Raw genomic sequence first — 21,226 nt, 5'->3', positions numbered from 1 at the left:
GCGTAAAAAGTAATGATATTAATACGACGTAAAACAATGCGTGATAGTAATTTTTTCGTTTAATTGACTAATTTATGAACTGTTATCGCGGTTTTCTGCAAAGATTGTGAGTAATGAACGGATATATGTGTACTTAATAGCATCGAGAGCACTCGAGTTGTACTTATGAATTTATAAACGAGACTAGGTTGCTATTCCAAGAAAGTTGTGTAATATTTATTTTTAATTGATTATTATCCGCCATTAGCATAATGTTTTAATATCCTTCTCTGGGAAGATTAGTTTTCATTGTTATCTGCCGCGATTATTAAATTCATATTAAAAAACTTAGCGATTCTGACTATTGCAGATACAATGAGTGCGTTCAATGTCAACGTGTTAAACATATTTTTAGTTTTCACGATAACATCTGTTCCAAATGGCGACGAGAAATAGAAACCTGTGCTATTATCCGTGACAACCTTCTTATTGCGATAAGAAATTAATAATCACATAACAGTATTTATTCACCACATAACAGTATTTTATGTTGTAGCGGACTGACCGATAAAGTGTAAATTTGCGTAGTTAAAATTTGTCCACCGAATTAATATTGCTTTGCCTGAGTGTTCAGAGGGGCGACAATGTTGTACAAGGCTTCTGAAGGGGGGTATTTTGCAAACCCTTTTCGCTGATGAACGTGACACGCTATGGGGTAGTAGTTGCGTACGGTAAATCATGAATCGTTTGGTGTACCCCACTCGTTGTCAGTCAGTATACGGGGCCCGCACCATTCGCCGGTTAACGTGGCAACGTAGCGACAACGGCTTTGGTGGTGCTCTCCCACCGGTGGCCGTATCGTAGTAAAACGACGGCGGCGGCGGCGTTCATTTTCCCTTCTCGCACGCTCGGCGTTGTGTACGGCATCGAGTAGCGATTCTGGTGCACAGTCGCTCATGCGGAGCCGTCAGCTCTAGTCTCTTGCTGTTGCAGCCGCCGCTGTTGGAGAGATTTATCCGCGTAGTGATCGCACGCTAGTGACGACGCGCGAACCTCAAGCGAACACTACTTGTCGTCCGTTTACTATCGTTTCGAATGTGCGTCGGTTGTCGTCAAGTAACGTCGTCGTTGTCGTCCACGGCGGACGACCACCTATTACAGCGGCCACCGCTTTGGATGTCCAAGAAAATGATGAAATCCATGCACCAGCCGTTCAGTTAATAACTCGTTAAACGCGTCGATTTATATAACTGACATTGTTCTTATATTAAATTTTTTATATTTTAAACTATTATTATTATTATTTTCTTCTTTCTTTTGTACATTTTCTCTACGTAAAAACGTCGAATATTCCGCGAGTTCGGTTTATTTGTGTTGAGACGAGGCTGTGATAGTGAAACTAGTCGTTTAACATAATATGTACATAACATAATAAAGTAATGAATAATACCTAAGGCATTATTATATTATATCGACTCATACGTACTTATAGATAACATTTAAAAAAAACGTGGTACGACCGAAAGCATTAATTGTCGTGCATTATATAAATCTGTGAAGGCACAAGTTAAAAATGTGTGCTGCTAAAACTGTGACGTTTGGAGGTGTAGTAACCTACCCGAAAACGCCGGCTAGTGTACCCATTGAGCAGACTAAAGCGCGTTTCAATTGTATAGGCACTCTTAGGGATAGCTTAAAAATGGTGGGTAGCAATGGTTCTAAATTTTTAACTATCCGTTTGGTCCGCAGCAAACTCAGAAAACGTGAAGAAACCGCTGCTGCAGCAGCCACAGCTGATACGACTGCTACTAATACTACCACTGCAGTTATCAACAACAATACCAATAATAATAACAACAATGTTGTGGATTGCCAGTTACCTCATGCCCAGCCAGTAGAGGCTACAATCATTTCAAATGTTTCCAATGATGTAGGTGAAACACCCGTACCATTGCCATTCTTGTGGCAGTATGCAGCCAAAAATGCGGCATCTCGAAACACCAATGGGTACAATTCGCCCTATAGGCTGTATAATTCTGAACAGGTAAATATTTATATCATTTATGAAACTAAATTTTGTTAGTCTCCTTAACTTACTGAAAGTGAAATATTCTTTTAAACTTTTTTTAAATCTTTAAAAAAAAATTCCTGAGAATTTTAAAGAATTGTAAACATTTTATCCATTGTTTTTAAAATTATATTTGTCAAGTCTATTGTTACATTTGAATAACAGTGGGAGATATTTACTATCAAGGTAAGTATGTAATGTGTGTAGCAGAAGGTTAAACTTGGTTGCGACTAGTGGTTGTGGTTTTGTAACATACTGAATGTCATAAATATACATAGGTGACCCATAAGTGCTTAAAAAATTATCATTTCAAGGAAACAATAACTTCAGTGTTTTTTTATTTAGATATGATGAACAATAAAATTTTAATTGTTATTTAGGACACAATGATGTGTACTGTACCCATTGAAGAAAATGGAGAGCACCGTAAAGGGTTACGTAAAAACTTACGGGGCAAATGGCGACGGCTTGTGCATAAAAAACAACAACAACAAGACGTTTATAAAATACCTGCTGAATTACGGGACCAGCTCAAACAAATTTATGTGTACTGATTTTCCAATTGCTTCTTGAGACAATCCACAAACCTATCAAATTTTTAATTGATTAATATTTATTTGTTTGTTTGTTTTTTTTTATATAAAAGTGGACAAAGTAATCTTGTATGTTTTTTATTAATAACTTAAATAATACATTTCATTCCTCTTAGAGATTTAAGTTAAGTTTATTTAATAATATACATTACATCAAGTTAAGTTTTGACCTTTGTGTGCTGCAATTTTGATTTAATTATTTACACAGTACAATTAACAGAATGTTTTATTTTATAGACTATTAGATAAAAAAAACTTGCATTGTAAATTTAAAAAAAAAAAAATCTGGTGCCATTATTTTAACTTCATTATGTTATTACTTTTTCAATTCGTGATATAGATTTTAAATATAATTTTAATTTGTATACAGCTATTATATTAATTTATAATAATTGTAGTTAATAGGTTATGTAAATATAGCATTAATAATATCATACCTAATAAAAATTATGTTAGTATTTTTAGTCTAGTACTTTACAAAATATTACTTATATAGATTGTCACTATATAATTTAGTATTTTAAAATGAAAACTGTGAGCTTCTATTTATGGTGATAAAAGTTAATGAAATATTATGAACTAAAATTAAAAGACTTGAAATATTGTCCCTTATTACCTGAACGATTAATTTAGAAGAATTAATTTTTTTTAGTCATATCTTACTGAATTATGGTCATTTTTCTTCATTATTTTAAGTGTCGCCTTAATCAATTACATTATCAACTATTTTATAATTAAGTTTTAAGCCAAAAAAATTTGAAGACATTATGTATTCAGGGTTCCATAAAATTTTTATACTGACTAATTTGTCATTAATCATGTTTTAAAATAGATAAATTTTGATAATTTTAAGCTTCTATACGTGGTATTATAAAATTATCTTACAGTTTTAACAAAGAACAAAATTAAAAATAATAAAGTTTACTAAACATATCTGAGAAATTACAGAGTTGAAAGTATACAAACTCATCATCTATTGTTTAATATTATCATTAATTTAATGTCACTCATATAAATTATTGTTTTGTTTTAAAAACATTGTTACTTCACTGTTATTTTGTGTTTATATACATTTTTATGCTTATTGTAAAATGTAGTTATCTCAAGTGTATGCAATAGCTTTTACCCATGAAAATTTGGAGGAACGTAGTTTCTTTTTTATTAAAATAAATATTTAATTAAAACTTTTAAATTATAAAAAGAACATTTTTCTTTGCACCTTTGCAATTTTTGAATATTTGTATTATTTATATCATATAAATAGACACTAAACATACTTTTTTTCAATAAAAACATTAAACTTACAATTGATTATAATATTGAAATTTTTATTTCAATTGAAAATACTTGTTGATTTATGGTATTTAAATAAAAAAAGACAACTTAAAAGTTGTAACTTTTAAAAAGGTAACAAATAGAAATTTATAGACTTTAAACAAAGGGATAGATTTGATCTTTTATAGCTTGCATGGCTCTCTCAATTGGGTCATGGGAGATATATAGTGTTCAGTAAGTAAGGAAACAGGTAACTATTGTTCTCATTGTTTGTAACAATTGGCCTGTTTCTTTACTTACTAAACACTCTGTATATGAGTAATCCTAAAGGTAAATTTTGCTGACTTAGTGACTAATTACCTTTATGAGTAAAAATACCCACAATATATACTAAAAATTTGTTAATTTTTTTTTCATTATACCAATCAAAATTTTAATGAATGTTTAGGGGAAACTTCCTATAAAATTGCTTCTGGTTTCACACATACCCTTTAATCAACATTTAATCGGCAATTTTTCTAGTCTCAAAATTTTAAATTAAACACCTAGAGCTAAAAGGATCAAATTAAAGAATTCGATAAATAGCACTTTATTTTAAAAAAATCAATGTAATTTTAGACACAATCAAAAGAAGAGTTATTTTAATTGTTAGCTTTGCACTTTTCTTATTTTTTTTTTTTTTACAAAATTTCACTTGGATTCCTTTTTATTATTATATTGATACAATTACATCAAATGTAATTGTATCAATATAATATATATATAATAAATATATAATAAATAAAAATTAAATATAATTATTTTTGTCTTGACATAAATCCCTTTCACTCCCCTGTAATAACTTATACTATTTCGTGAATTTTGATATATTATAAAATTTAAATATTAGATGACATATATTTTTACACAGTGTTTTTATTGTATATATATAACAGTATTAAAATATACATATTTAACAGCTGTTGGGTTTAGATGCAGCCAATAGCACAGAATCTGACATAAGTGACGTTTGTTTAACGTGAAGCAGGTATCGACAACAATTCAACCCCAAAATAATACAAATTTTACTTTCGGTATGGTTACATACACCGTACGTAGGATAGGATGGTTAACATTTTTTGGGGGCTAATTCTTTTTAGTTCTATTTTTTCCTAAAAATGATTATATGATTTAAAATACAAGAAAATTTTCTGAATTTTTAAAGGAATAATTATTTCGGTCCTATGAATATCCTTGTAGAATATCGAATAGTCGAGCTACCATATTTTTACCGAATCATCAATATTAAAGTTGTTATTTCACAAGACATATTATTATAAAAAACCAAAAATCTTTCGCTTTCGGATAAATTTATTGTGTGTAACTAAATGATCATATTCAAGGAAGGCCACAAGTGGGCATATGCCTTTAGGCGCCATTTATCAAATTAATGTTATTTTTTTTTAAGAAAATCTAAATATGTTTATATACGAAATCGTATAAAAATTTTAGGGGATAGATTATCTTAGTCTTCAGTTATTAAAGAGAATTATTTTCTTCCAATATATATGTTAAATAATATATAATTTTATCTAGTTTTAATTATTACAAGATAGTTTTTGATCAGTAAAACTGAAGTAGGTAATATTTAAATTTATATAATTGCATCAATATAATTCTTATTAAACATTTGAATATAAGATGATAAAACTCGAGGGCTGAACAAAAAATAATAATAATAAACGAGCATTTTTCTTTACTTTTTATAGTTGAACACATTTACATTATTCCTGAATAAAAAAAAATATTGTTATTAATTCAGCTCATTTAACCCTAGGAGGTAATGATTTATTGGAGATTGGATATTTTATCGAAAAATGTATAAATTTAGTCAAATTAATATTAATTAAACCAAAGGATAAAATTAAATTTAGGGATTAAGGATATGATAAAAAACAAAATTAATCACTAAATTTCACTGAAGTATTTTTAATATAATTCTAAGTACAACAATAAGGTAATAGAGTAATAATAATTAAATTCAATACTATTGAAGAGACATCAATAATAATTTACCATTTAATACTTAATGCTTGATCATTCTTTTTAATTTCACGATATGTTGTATATAAATATTTATTTTTATTATTTTCATTTAACCATTCTGTATATAATTTTTGTACATCAATACTATCTGATGGCATAGCTTTAGGTAATTCATCATATTTTGTTTCTAGTTCATTGATAAATTCTCTGTTAAGTTTAAGTTCATTTTTTTTTACTTGAGCTCCGCCATTTAGACACCCTAAAAATAAAAGTAGTAATTATAAAATAATAATATTTGTAATTTATACTTTAGTTGTTGTTTCTTATGTCAATTCAAAAAGGAAACGTTAGAATGTAACAATTTTTTACTCAATAATAAATTTTAATATTCAAATTTAAACATCAAAAATTGATATTGTAACAATCTTTTTCAATAATAGGATTGTTACCACAACTTAATAGACATAGTGGGAAAGCTCTTGCCTGGATTTTGAAAGATCTGGGTTTGATTTTAAGTCTGTGGGCATATTTTTTGCTTAGTTTTAGTGGTTCTAACAGAGTTATTAAAAATGCTTAAAAACTTTCTAAAATGATGGTTAAATTAATTAAAAATAACAAAATTTAATATGACTAAATTTTCATAAACACCATTGATTCATTTAATTAACATGTTATAAACATTCAGACATAAAAATAAATACACATATTGAAAAAACCACTTCACTTTTAAATAAAATAAAAAATAAGTTGGTTTATCTTCTATATTAGTAATTTATTATTTTACCCGATGGACAAGCCATTATTTCAACATAATCATAATAACATCTCTTGCTTTTTAATTTTTGAACAAGATTTTGAATATTTCTGAAACCATTAGCAATTGCAAAACGCAATACAATTACACCATCAATTTCAAGTGTTGCTTCCTTAATATCTAAATTCCTATCAGACACCATATTTATATATTTATTAAATAAATAATAATATAATTAAATATACTAGTATATATCTTTTTATTTTACCTTAGAGGTGTGAATAAAACTTGTTCGACATTAATATTAAATAATTTTTGGGCTGCATGACGAAATATATGATAAGCATATCCACCTGAACCAGAGCCAGAATTAGATAACAGTTGAGCATTACAAATATAATCTGAATCACTAATTGCATCTAATTTTTCAGAAATAATATCATTAAATTTCATGTTATCCTTGATCATTAGAGCATCTATTTCAACTATAAAAAAATTATTAGATTATGAATTATTAGATAAAATTATGTATAAAAATATTTTTACTACATAATTCATAATATGAATTATTTTTAATACATTTTTCTATTTGTATACAGATGATCTTTAAATGAGGTGTTATATTGAATAGCAAACATATGGTTTGAATATTAAAATAAAAAATTTCCCTGATTTTTTAAAAAATTTTAAAAAGACTTAATTGTAGTAAGTCCAATATTGTATTTATTTTGGGAGTAATTGTATGGTTTATGATAAACCGATCACTCTGTATATACATTATTATGCAAACAGCAAGACTATCATTTAATCACTTATTAAGAATGAAAACATTTACTGGAAGTAACTACACAATCAACATCTTTTGTCTGAGAATTTACATCAAAAAATTGTTCTCTTGAAGCTTCTAATTTTTTATCAAAACATGGCATTAATGTTATATGATAAATATCTTTCCTTGATACATTTTTTAGTTTTGAAATATAATCTTTAATTAATGAACCCATGATTTGCTGAGGTGACTTTACACGACTAATATATGGAAGAATAAAATGTCCATGAGTTTTTTCTGCATAGCATACCCAACCTAAAAAAATTTCACAAAAATTGATAACAGTAAAGGTCTTTATAAAATGACAGCATCATTCAATAAAAAAGTATTTTTTTCAATTATTAAAAAAAGAAAAAATTGTACAATTATACTTTTATTAAAATGAAAAATCTTAAACACACATTAATAATTAATAATTAATTATAGTTAAAATTTTATATAAAAATTTACTTTGTTTGAATGTATTTTAATAAAGACAGTACTGGGATTATGTTTTTAAAACCCTGAGCAAAATATAAACAAAAACCTATAAACTTAACTAACTAATTAACTTGTGTGTACACTTTAATGGCCTGGCTTTCAAGGAAAACTAAAGTATTATATCTATAGATCAATTCTCTTTCTAATACACATAGAAATTTAAATTTTTGTTTCAAATCTATTTAACAGTGAATACATGTTTTTTTAATACATTAATTTAACTAACTGCTTACTAAAAATATTTAATTTGTCAAAGTTGTTGTATCTATGAAATTTATAAGATTCTTTTCAGAATATACATTATAGTAATATTCGTAACATTTATTGTTATTGTAAATTAAAAAGTTTTGTACTTATTTTACCAGGACATGATGAGGCCAACATAGGCAATATTTTATTTTTTGATTTTGTATTATTAGCGGATTGATATCTTTCCATAAATTCTTCTTGAGATTCTAATAACGCTATATCTTCTGCTAATTTTAAATCATAAACGAGATTTGCTCCTAATTGTTTAAAATATCCTACAAAAACATACAACTTTATTCAAAAAATAAAATATTAACATTCAATAAAAAAAAAATTAAAAATTAAGTTTTACAGTAACATTAAGTTAGCATATTAGTCTACAATAATAAAAAGTTAAATTGTAATAATTAGAACATTATAATACATACTATAAATTAAAAAATTTAAATCATAATTCTTATAGTCTAATATATATAACTTTACATCAAAATTAGAATAATAGATACATAGTATGTATTATTTTAATTATGATATATTCATAAGTTTGTATGATATACATGTAGATGTACATTAATAATATACAAAATAATTTTTTGTTTTGTAAAATTTAAGTAACAGAAAATATGGTTATTTAAGTAAAAATACATTTATTTTAAAGGCTATTCAATAGCAAATTAATGTTTTTCTTATATATATTAAAACTAATTTAACTTAAACACTATTCAAATAATGTTAGTTTTAATTAGGTCATATAATAAGATATTTTTTATATAAATTAAAATGGGGGAAAATTTTCTTTTTTAAATAAAAGAAAAAATTAAAGAAATAAAAAATGTTGTTAAATAAAAACATTTTTGATTACACTGTCTTTTATTATGAAAATTATAAAATACCATTTACTTTCCCAGCTTTTTTAATTAGTGGTGAATAAATTAAAAACTTACAAAACCATAATTAATAATGAGGACTAGGAGTTATATGGATTTATAAATTTTAGCTTTAATGCGAAGCTGAGAAAGTATTCATTTTACTATGATGTGTTTTATTTTTGTGTATCTGTTACTACTAATTCTCAGCTCTCACTGGACTAATTTTGATAAATCATATGTCAAAATATTATAAATTGTATCTAGTTGAAGACATTACCCTTAAAAATTGAAAAAAATTCAGTTGTTCCTCGTAAATGGGTAAAATCCCCAAATAAATTACAATTTAAAAAATATCAAATTTTCGTTATTTTTCCAATTTTTTTTTTCTTAAAACTGCTATTACTTTTTTGAAAATGTATGGAACAATACAATTTTTTTTAATAGATATATTAGGTACTTACCTATCATTTGGTATATATTTTTTATAAATATAACCCTTTACCTGCCAGCAAGGGGTTCAAAATGACAACTTTTTCCACAAAAAATTAACTTTTTCAACTTAACATTTGAAAATGTTTCAGAAATAATAACAATTTTTCATATATCTTAAATTAAAGCTTATATAATATACTCTAATTTGGAAAAAAATTAACCTTTGGACTTCATGGTAAAAGATATGCTATTTTTGTTTCAAAATTCTCGATTTTGTATTTTATTTTATTTCAAAATACCATACAAAAGTTTTTGAGTTGGAAACATTTTTTAAACTCATTTGATTTTCAATTCATTTAGATTAAATAACTTTAATGAATATCAAGGACCCCATCATTGTAGTCTCCCCTCGTGAAGACATTTCTTATGTGTGTGCAACTACTAATCTATAATATTCCAAAATTTTTTGTAACATATTGCTATATAAATTATAAATCTAAAAAACAAATTATTTTTAAATTCGCCTGAATTTAACAAAAACATTTTACAATTATAATCAAATTTTATAATATGCTTAATTGAGCAGATTTTTTTAACAACTTTTTTTTTATTGTTTTTTTAGTTATAATAAATCATTAAAATTAATTCAGTTCTGCATATTTCAATTGTAGAATCTTTTTAAACACCAAAAGTTAATTATAAATGATTACTATGATTTCTATTTAAGTGATCTATTACAAAAAAAAAAAAATGTAAAACAAATATTGAGCTTTTCTGATAAATTTACTGCAAATAGTAGTCATAAAATTTACTGACCTCATATTAATCTTAACAATAACATTTTATAATTCTCGTAAAATTTTCTATACTGATGTCAATTTCAAACTTGTAAGTTGAACTAAAAGTAATGGTAATGAATTCAACTTTTTCTTTATTATTATTCAAAAAATCAACTTTAAAAGACCATAAAGTAGGTTAAAAAAGACCACTTCTCACTGATTATTTCTAACTTATTAAAAATCAAAATCTGTAATAATTTAAAAACATTTTGTTCTTGTTTTTAATTATATTTTTATCGTAGTAAATCAATTCAAAAGAAATATTTATCATTTCTACGTAACTCTTGGAGTTTAAATAAATGATTCAATTCGGAAATACTTTCCTTATAATTATATCCTATAGTTTTTATCTAATTAGTATTAATATCAAAATGTGATGACAGAGAAAATATAATTGCAGATCTGAAATCATTTCGAAAAATTGATCAATAATAGTATATTTTTGACTCTAATGAAAATTCCTTGTACAACCTTTATTTCATAATTAACAACAAATTATTAACTAGAAAGATTTGTGTCAACCTTTCAATTTTTATACACGTTTGCCATAAACGTAATAACTATTTTATAATTTTTATAAAATCTCCGAAAAAATTATATTATTAAATTATTAAATATCAATCTCATACTAATTTAAATACTATAATGAATATTTGATAATATATTATTCTTCTAAATCAAAAACTACTAATCAAGAATAATAAAGGAAATATGAGTTGATGTTACTTTAGTAATTATCCACTAATTTCTTAAAATGAAACATTATCTATAGATTTTCATCAAAATGTTTCTTATGATAGGGATTTTAATCACTGTCAGATATCATCTATAATTATACTAACAATGCCATGATCCCACTGTGCTACCGTTTTTTTATATATAATTTACAGCATAATTGTGCAAGATTATTTGTTCAATTGTTATTAACTATATTATTATATTTAAAATTATATGTTATAGTATTATGTAAAAAACACTAGTCAAGTCATGTCAGAATGTAAACTTCCTTGATTTAAAATAAAATAAATAGACGAAAATATCCTACATTATCCAGTAAAACGATAACTTTTTTATACTATAAAACAATAACTATAAAATTTACAACTGTATTTTATTGACTATTTTTTTCATTTCATTGAGTATTAAAAAGAAAAAAATATCATTTGAGTTTCAGTTAAATGTATTTTTCAAATAGACCTGTATTTTATAACGACTTGTATTAATAGTATATATTAAAAATAATTTATTTGTGTTTTGTGTAAACAAGCAAATATGACGCCTTCAAAAATTTAAATATAAAGTAATAACGATTTAAATATACTCCAATGAGTACGTCGTTACTTTTAAGCAAATAAATGATCATTTATAAGGTACAAATTTTAATATTTAAAAGAAATCTTTTATGAGCTTTATTTTCTGATGTAAATTAATAAAATTAAAAATAGATAAAAAATTTAACAGTTTCATTTTTTGTTTTATAAACGTTATTGATTTTTTTTTATAATTTCATAGTAACCAAATTGTCAACAAGAGCCAATCTTTTTTTAAACTACAACAGGTAAAAATGAAATTTTTTAGCGAAATACATATTGTTTTACTTAGAATCATAATTTCAAAAGTTATAATTGTTTATACAAATGATAAATTGAGTCAGAATATTGAAAATCAAACATCTATTACTATTGACGATTTGAATAATCTCGCCAAAGCGTATCCTGCATTTATAATGTTGACATTACAAAAACACGATTATTACACAGGAAAAGATATTGCCCGTTGTCCAATGCGTTACAACGAAAATACTATATTAGACGATCCTGATGTTGTGCAGTCTGAGTATTTCAATCCTAGAGAATGTAAAAAACCTTGGACATGGACACAAAAAAATGAAATAGATGTTCCTATACCCATTAACGATACTATTGGTAAAAAATTAGGAAATATCATTACACCGAGAATTAAAAATAATATTAATATTATCCAGTCTTACACACACTATCTGAATGTTATGGAAAGCGTTGCTTTAACATTAGTAGACAGATTTTGTTTGTTTAAACTTGAAGCTTTCAATATTCTTGCACAATTGGATAAAAATGTAGATTATAAAAATGATTTTAGTTTGTTTAAAATTAGAATTAATATTACATTATTATCTTTGTATGTACATGACTTTAATGAAGTTTTAGAAGAAATGTACGATGCATTTAAAAAATATTATATTTCTACTCTTCCTCTTGATTGTGTAGAGAATTTATTGAAAAAAATTAGTTCAGAGGATTTAAAATATGATGCATGTCAATGGTTTAATGGTTCAATGGATAAATTTTATAATCAACTCTTATTTTGTCGGCATTTAATGAAATCAAAACGAAATTATGCTGCTTTAAACAATGATAAACACTGGAAATGGGATATTAGTTCTAATAACAAACCTGATAGCAATTTATTGATTCTTGCACAACACGAAAATTATATTTTAGGATTAAAATTTTTTGCTAATAAAAATACTCGTACGCAAAAACAATTAATTAATCCCTATTCTAATGATAATGATTTTTATTAAATTTATACTCCGATATAATAATGAACTATTAATAACTATTTTTTTAAGTAATCATTTATTCGAAAGCATTGAATATTCAATACTTATGTGAATTTTCTTGAAAATTTATTATTATTCTTATATTATTAAAATGTTCTAATATAATTTAGAATTATAAGAAATTATAGAATTATACCATTGAATACTAATAATATCGTCTTTGTAGTTTTACACTGAATGCAATTGTATAAATTATTTTTAAAATAAAATTTTTTTTTGTTATTTACTAAATCAAATAATTTTGAATAAATATGTTTATCTAATATAACTTTTTGATAATTATAAATAATCCAAAAATTCTAGATAGCGAGAATATTCTTAAAAAAAAATATTTCCCCATTTACGGGGAACGAGGGAAATCTTTTCAATTTTTGAGGGTAAAGTCTTCGACTAGATACAATTTGTAATCCTTTGAGCTGTCGTTGAAAGAAATCAGTTCGACAAGAGCTGAGAAAAAGTGGTAACAGAAACAAAAAAAAAATAATGATAAAAAAAAAAACACATTTAAGTAAAATTAATTCTTCTCAGCTTCGTATCGAAGTTAAAATATACAAATAAATAAATTGTATATAAATTGGCATGTCATATACATACAGGATGGTTGATTAACTATGTCTCACAAATTATCTCTGAAAATATAAAAGTTATCTATTTTTTTCTTTATGAAATATTATGTTTCTATCTTGGGCCGCTCAGTGAGTAAAATTACACTTTTAAGATCATCCCTTATGCTTTAAATTAGTATCAACTTTCAATTTTAAATGGTAACACTATTTTTTTTATATAATAAGATTAGATTTCGTTTTCAAAAAAATTTTCGTAAACAAATTTTTTTATTTTGTTTAATTATCAGCGAACTATGATTCATTAAAGTTTAGAATTACTCACGTTGATTTATAAAAGACGCACATATTTTATGTCGCGGTACAATACACAAAAGTTCTTATCTGTACACTAAATATTAATGTTACTGTATTTATCAGACTACTGTTTTATTTGTTAAACCCCTAAACTTTAAATAAGTGATATCTCGTTCAGAATTGATTAAAATTGATTTTTATTTTTATGCTTAACAAGATTAATAATAAAAAAAAAAAATGGGTTGCTTTTTGAAAAACTAAAGTTGATATTGATTTGATGGTAAAGGGATGAAGATGGAATCTTTATTTTTTTGTCAAGTAGCTCAACAAAGATGTATAACAAATAAAATAATTACATATATGATAATACAAATATTTTTAGAGAAAATGCGTGAGGCATAGTTAATCAATTACCCTATATAATATATATTTCAAGTTAACTATTTAAGTATTAAATTAACATTGAATGATCATAATTTTGCTCATCTTTTAAAATTATAATGATTGATTACTATCTGTTTATTGTTAATTTATTCAGAAACACTCAGCTAGCACAAAATTTCATTAATTAACTAAATAGCTTATAAATGTGTTTTTACCAGTGTTTTGGGATTTAGAGGGGATTATCTCGCTTAAAATGAAAAATATTTCTACACTAATATATAATCCTATGACAAAGTTGCACAAACATGAGATCTTCAAAGTGGCTCAAATAAAATTTTTAAATGTATACAATTCCTAGCCTTATTAATAATATTTCAATTAAAATAATATTTTTTTATTATTTGTTTTTGGTAATAAATGAAATATAATTTTTTTATAATGATTTATATCTTACCACATATTTTTAAAGCAGCTTGCTGGACAGATATATTGTTGCTTAAAGCGAATGATACACATGACTGTATAGACAATGACACTACTATAATCTTTTGATTATTTTCCGTTATATTCTAAATATATAAATATAAGAATTCAGAATAATAAAAATAAGAAACACATAAATTATTTATACTAACTGGGTATTGAATAATATCAATGAATACTTTATATATCGAAGATATTGAAAGAAAACAATTGATTTTTCAACTAAATTAAAATAAAAAATATATTTTCAGCTTCGTATCAAAGCTAATAGCTGTTTTAATACATGTAAACACTGTAGTGTGCAGGGCCAAGTTCAAGCAATGCAAGTGTATGTAGTATATGTGTATCTAGTTTTCAAACCCATATATGTCGATTTCTAATTAATATAGGATAATGAAAGTTTAGGTATACAGAGTGGAGCAGATCTAACTGATAACTCTTGTAACTTTTAATACAATTATCATTTGGTTGTAATTTTTTTTTTTAATTTTTTCATTCTTAGACATTATTTAAATAATTTTTTTTTTTATAATTAGTTTTTAATTTTTATAAATTTTTTTTATTTTTAAAATAACCTTTTTTAAACAGCTTTCTTTCTAAAGTTTTGAAGTGTTAGTGGCGTTATAAATACACACCAATATGAGCTGTTTCCACCCGTGTTACATAACCACTCTATGTATTTTAATCCTATAACAAGTATTTATCCTAAAGTAGTTAACAAAAGCTATTTTAAAATTTTGAAAATATTGAAAGTTAAAAAAAATTATTATTTTATTATTAAAAATAAATTATAAAAATATCCTTTTAATGTAGTTTAAAAATGCAAAAATTGTTAAAAAAAATTACAGTTAAGTTTTAATTAAATTATAAAACAGTTATAAAAATTGCCATTTAGATCTTTTTACCTTTGTTACTCATTCGCATTGTTATTCATCATTAAAATTATAAGATATTTCCCGTGTAGGTAGAAATATGAGATTTGGCATAAAATTAAGGTTGGGTTTACAAAGTAAGTAAAGGGAAAAATTTGGAAATTGCAATTTTATTAAATTTAAAACTGCTTTAGGAAGTTCCATATAAACAATTTCTAAGTGCATCCAAATCTTACTTCCAATCAAACTAAAATTTTAATGCTGATATTGTATTAATTATATGTATAAAATTATAATATCACTCTAGACTCTAAAGAAAACAAGAAGAAATAATATTCTCATAAAAACATAACAAAAAAAAGAGTCAGGTTCTAAATACTTGTCTTTAAAAAAGTATACATATTAAAGTAGTGATATCAACATTATGGTTAAGTCTATTCATTTTAGCTTCAATGCAAAGCTGAGAAGGTATTAATTTTACCATGATGTGTTTTTTTTGTATCTGTTACCAATTTTTCTCTCACAGGACCGATTTCTTTTAATGATACGTCAAAAGATCACAAATCTTATCTAGTGGAAGAAATACCCTTAAAAATTGAAAATTTTCCGTTGTTCCCCGTAAATGGGGAAATCACCAAAACAATTACAATTTTTAAAATCGGTCAATTTCGTCACTTTTTTTTTCTTATAACATTTTTAAAAATTAACAAATCAACATAATTTTTTTTTTATATTGAAACCTTAGATATTTTCAATTCATTTGATATCATTTTTTGAAAATCTAACACTTAACTTGCTCACAGGGATGGATTTAAAATAGCAACTTTTTTTACAAAAACTAACTTTTGAAAATGTTTCAGAAATACTGCATCCTTTAAAAATATATCAAATTAAAGCTTATGTCATGTACTATATAAAAAAAAAAAAAATTGTCTCGACACTAAGCTGTGCAAACAGCTTCCGTAGTTAAAAAAATGCTGTTTTTGTGTTAAAATTATTTTAATACTTAAATTGCCATAACTTTTTGAAAAATCAACAGATTACAATTTTTTTTTTTACATTGAAAAATAAGACATTTTTTTTCATTTGATATCAATTTTTTGAAAATCTAACTCTAAACCTGCCAACGGGGAGATTCAAAAATGCAATTTTAAATAAAATATGCTATTTTTGAGATAAATTCTAGATTTCATATTTTATTTTATTTTAAAATATTTTAGGGGAATATTCAAGGGAAATACACTGAATTTCAAAATATTATATAGTTTAATTGACATAGAATAGAGTTCATATAATATCAGAAGTTAAATTTATTTAAATTTTTTTTGCTTTTTTAAAGTCAAAAAGTAACTTTAAAATTTTAATTAGCTAAAATTGCTAATTTTATGTATCAACTACAAAAGTAAATATTTTTACTTTGTAATTTATTAATTTTTTAACTCTATTTGTGTATGCTACCAATCTATAACATTCCAAATTTTTTTGTAAAATGTTGCTATATAAATTATAAATCTAATAAAAAAATGATTTTTTGTTTTACCTTAATTTAACAATGGATTTTTACAATTATAATCAATTTTTATAATACGCTCAGTTAATTAGAATAAGTTAATAGGAAATTATTACTATAATTTATATTTAAGTGGTCTGTTAAATGCAAAACAAAATAGATATTTTCTGATAAATTTACTGTAAATAGTAATTATAAAATTTCCTGACTGCATATTAATCTTAACAATTTCATTTGTTTCTATTTAATGATGTAAATTACAAACTTGTAAGTTGAGATAAAACTAATGGTAATAAATTCATTTTTTTTTATTATAAACTTTAGTAGGTTAAAAATGAATACTTTTCTTCTTTTTTTTTTCGCCTTAATCCCAACTACTTGGGGTTAGCCACTCTTATTCTAAACTTCCACTTGACATGATCTCCCACATCCTCTACGCTCACATCCGCTGTCCTCATATTGCATTCATTAACATCTCTCCATCTGTTTTTTGGTCTTCCTCTATCTCTCCTTCCTTCAACATTCATTTGTACAACTGTTCTTACGGCTTCCGATTCTTCTTTTCTCATAACATGACCAAACCATCTTAGTCTATTTTCTCTCATCTTATCCGCAATTGACGCTACACCTATACTCCCTCTTATATGCTCGTTCCTTATTCTATCTTTTCTAGTCATTCCACTCATCCATCTAAGCATTCTCATCTCTACTACACTCATTCTCTGCTCTACTTTGTTATCAACCGTCCAACACTCTGAACCATACATCATAGCTAGTCTCATTACAGTCTTGTAGAATTTACCTTTCAGTCTCATTGGAATTCTTTTATCGCATAAGACGCCAGACACTTTTCTCCACTTCAACCACCCACACTTAATCCTGTGTCTTATATCCTCATCAATACCACCACTTTTTTGCATAACTGATCCTAAATACTTAAAACATTACACCTTTCTTATCACGTCCTTGCTTATTGTCATTAATTCCTTCATTTCACGTACCTTGTATTCTTCTTTATCAAACTCGTACTCTATATACTCTGTATTACTCCTACTTATTCTTAAACCATTTTCTTCAAGAGCTGATTCAACACCTCTAGCCTTTGATTAATTTTCTCCCTATTTTCTCATATTAACATTATATTGTCAACAAACAACATGCACCACGGCACCTCTCCTTGTATTTCTCTAGTAATTTCATCCATAAGTATAGAAAATAAGTAAGGGCTTCAAGCAGAACCCTGATGCACTCCTACACTTACCCGAAAACCTTCTGTTACTCCTCCCACACTTTTCACCCTAGTACAAATGCCATTATACATATCCTGTATTATATTAATGTACCTTTTCGGGACTCCTTTTCTTATTAATGCCCACTTTAGAATTTCTCTCGGTACTCTTACACTTACAGTTATCATACGCTTTCTCCAAATCAACACTGTGCCACAACCCCACTGTGGTGGGTTTTTTTAACCTACTCATTTCATACATATTTTCATGACACAACATTGTCGTTTTATTTGTATATTTTAACCCTTGACCTGTTTGTGGACATATACTGGCTTAATACTCACTTAGGTATTATGCAAGTGATAGGAAGGAGAAGAAAAAAGATTTTAGCTCACAACTAGCCAAGTGTTACGTAATACATATAAAAGAGCAGTGTTGCTCTTATAGATCCATGTAAAGTGCGTTTATAAATTAAAGAAAGAACGTGGACATAGAGTAGATATTACAACTTAGGTAAATTTTTTTTTAGAGAAAAATATTCAGTTTTAAGTTTAAATGGGATTAAAGTTAAAAAATTTTACTAACTTTTTGACTATTTAAAATTCTCATCATTTCATCAGTACTTTGTTGTTGGACTAGTACAGTTTCTGCAGACGTTATACAACCACTGCAAGCTAAACAGTCAGTTAGTGAAATTTCTACTTGTTTCAATTTCTCATTTTTTCCGTCCTAATAAATTATCAAAAATTGTCATGAATAATAATTACTAATTTTAAAAAGTTATATTAACTTATAGTTTTCTATACTTTAGTTTCTTGTTCATATGAACCATCAGTTCCAATCTTAATTTTAGCACCTGTACCAATTGATTTTTCAAATTCGACTGGTTTTATACATTCCTTAAAATATAATCAACAAATACACATTTGAATGTAATTGATCTAAAAAATAATTCATGCTTCTTACCAATGATGGAGTAATAAAATCATCTAAATCAGCGAGTTTTAAAGCGCCACTAAACCCAGATGAAATCATTGCGTTAAAAGTTTTTTAATTGAAGCTTTACATTAATTAATTCATAAAAGTTAAAATATATTTATTTCATAGATTTCATTTAATTTTTATTAAGTTGTAAGACTCAATTTTCAATTATGATTGTTGACGTATTTACATATGATAATATGTCTATGATAAGGATACAAGATAAAACCAGGTGGTTCACTTCGGAGTTTATTCATAACTAAATGCAGTGTCACCACATACAAGGAATTAAATTATACAGAAATTAAATTATTAAAAAGTGTAATTATTATTACTCCTTTTACTATGATTATCGTATCAAGTAATTGGTTATACATGTAAAACTTCTGACAGATTTCCGATCAATACATATTTTTATTATTATATACGTATAAAGATCTTAGAATAACTCTATGGTAAAAATGAACTTGGAAAAATTAAAAATTGAGTCCCATGACCCGTCAATAATAACAATGTTTTTACAAATTCAGATAATCGACTGCTAAATGGTACCGCGTTGCGTCTATAACAAAGTATAAAATAACTGGTTTTGATTGAAGGCGAGAGAGCAGTTGAAGGTAATGTTATTGATTACCGCCGCTTAACAGGAAATTCGTCACTAAATTTTATGTATTTCTTCTCAATGGTAGTAATGCACATTGTTGTAAGTTTATAAATACACTAACTGACAATATAAAAAGTGTATCTATTGATAGTCATAATTGATAAACAATCTGTGACTGTGACAGCAACATCATAAAAAACCAATTAGCTTTATTTTTTAATTTACCTTTATTTGTAATCCCTTGTGTATTATACATGAATATTAACTCAAAAATTTGAAACTTTAAATGTTTATATCTAATAAACAATTAAAATTATATTAAAAATTCAAATGTTATTTACTATTAAATTAAAAGCTCAAACATTTTATGAAATTCAAAATATGTGTTTCCTATTAAAAACACTATGTTGACACCCTTACATGTCATAAGGGATGAACTTAAAAAATATTACATATTTAATAATTCAAGAATAATGTTTAACTAAAGATAACCAAACAAAAAAATGTTTAAATTATATTTATTCTGTAACTATTTGAGTGGGTAATGATAAAAAAATTACTCTGCATATATACATATAATAAATATTTTTAGTAATATTTCACGGAATTTTTATGTAACAGTTCCATAAATTATTTATTAAGTTCACAATTTTTTAAATCATTATTTATATTTTTTAATTTAAATTAAAAGTTATTACAGTGCATAACCAATTAAATTATTATTGATTACATTATATATATAATTTCAAATAAAATATAAAAAGTAAATTTAAAACTTCTATCAAACATAACAAACATTTCTGCCAAAAAAAGAACTAATAAGTATATATGTAATGTAGTAAAAGTGGTGCTTGAATAATTTGTATCATTAAGTGATAAACATAATAAACAACGTACATTTTTAAAATACAATTTATTTACAATTATAATGGGCAATAAATAACAATTAGAAAAATAACTTAACCGGGCGGTCAAATTCAAACAACTGTTTTCTGCAGATAGAACAGATATAAAAACGGCGACAAATTCACAAAAAATATAAGTAAATAGACAAACTGGCAACGTGGTATTAGTAATTATAAAGAACGATTTTAACACTCTGTCCTTGGTAATTATAAAGACTTATGAAAGCTGAAAAATTTTGTTTTTCGATTATTTGAATATGTTGCTCTTATTACTTTGCCCGTTTGACTTTAGTATTAATTTTCTCAAATATCTGTCCATCGAATTCCAAATAATCAATGAATTTGTTACCAATTTATTGTTTAGTTTTTATTTTAGTTCTCTACACTTGTTCTCTTGTGGTATA

At 25.3% G+C, this 21,226-nt stretch overlaps 3 protein-coding genes across 5 annotated transcripts in view; 1 reads left to right on the top strand and 2 right to left on the bottom strand.

Annotated features, from left to right (window-relative positions):
• The window catches only part of LOC126900772 (probable serine/threonine-protein kinase MARK-A), an 89,085-nt gene extending 86,379 nt beyond the window's left edge, over nucleotides 1–2,706 (top strand). For all 3 annotated transcript variants that reach the window (XM_050676705.1, XM_050676707.1, XM_050676706.1), the window contains 2 exons: nucleotides 1,729–2,023; nucleotides 2,428–2,706. In XM_050676705.1, the coding sequence (XP_050532662.1) occupies nucleotides 1,729–2,023; nucleotides 2,428–2,601 (469 nt within the window). In that variant the 3' untranslated portion in view covers nucleotides 2,602–2,706. The remainder of the gene's footprint in view (nucleotides 1–1,728; nucleotides 2,024–2,427) is intronic.
• Nucleotides 2,707–5,865: 3,159 nt separating this feature from the next.
• Nucleotides 5,866–19,511, bottom strand: LOC126900764 (cytosolic iron-sulfur assembly component 3). The gene is made up of 9 exons (XM_050676695.1): nucleotides 19,299–19,511; nucleotides 19,139–19,231; nucleotides 18,918–19,061; nucleotides 14,693–14,807; nucleotides 8,366–8,527; nucleotides 7,530–7,778; nucleotides 6,963–7,179; nucleotides 6,725–6,882; nucleotides 5,866–6,199 (listed from the first exon to the last, which is right to left on the bottom strand). The coding sequence occupies exons 1-9, from the start codon at nucleotides 19,365–19,367 to the stop codon at nucleotides 5,967–5,969; spliced, it is 1,440 nt and encodes a 479-aa protein (XP_050532652.1). The 5' UTR covers nucleotides 19,368–19,511; the 3' UTR covers nucleotides 5,866–5,966.
• On the bottom strand, nucleotides 17,244–18,911 carry LOC126900777 (uncharacterized). Its single transcript, XM_050676711.1, has one exon. It carries the CDS (start codon nucleotides 18,021–18,023, stop codon nucleotides 17,478–17,480), a length of 546 nt encoding a protein of 181 aa, XP_050532668.1. The 5' UTR covers nucleotides 18,024–18,911; the 3' UTR covers nucleotides 17,244–17,477.
• Nucleotides 19,512–21,226: the final 1,715 nt, after the last annotated feature.

Source organism: Daktulosphaira vitifoliae, unplaced genomic scaffold (assembly GCF_025091365.1).
Source record: "Daktulosphaira vitifoliae isolate Bord-2020 unplaced genomic scaffold, ASM2509136v1 Scaffold_3, whole genome shotgun sequence".
NCBI lineage: Eukaryota > Metazoa > Arthropoda > Insecta > Hemiptera > Phylloxeridae > Daktulosphaira > Daktulosphaira vitifoliae.
The sequence above is the reverse complement of the archived record's forward strand: the minus strand, read 5'-3'. Positions and strand labels throughout refer to the sequence as shown.

What these genes read in the sequence shown, in the direction of transcription:
- LOC126900764 (XM_050676695.1), bottom strand. Translation starts at nt 19,367, where the DNA reads ATGATTTCATCTGGGTTTAGTGGCGCTTTAAAACTCGCTGATTTAGAT. An exon ending in ATTTTATTACTCCATCATTG is followed by an intron (nt 19,232 to 19,298) that starts GTAAGAAGCATG and finishes TTATATTTTAAG; the next exon opens with GAATGTATAAAACCAGTCGA. An exon ending in AGCTGCTTTAAAAATATGTG is followed by an intron (nt 8,528 to 14,692) that starts GTAAGATATAAA and finishes ATGTTTTTGTAG; the next exon opens with GATATTTTAAACAATTAGGA.
- LOC126900777 (XM_050676711.1), bottom strand. Translation starts at nt 18,023, where the DNA reads ATGCAAAAAAGTGGTGGTATTGATGAGGATATAAGACACAGGATTAAG.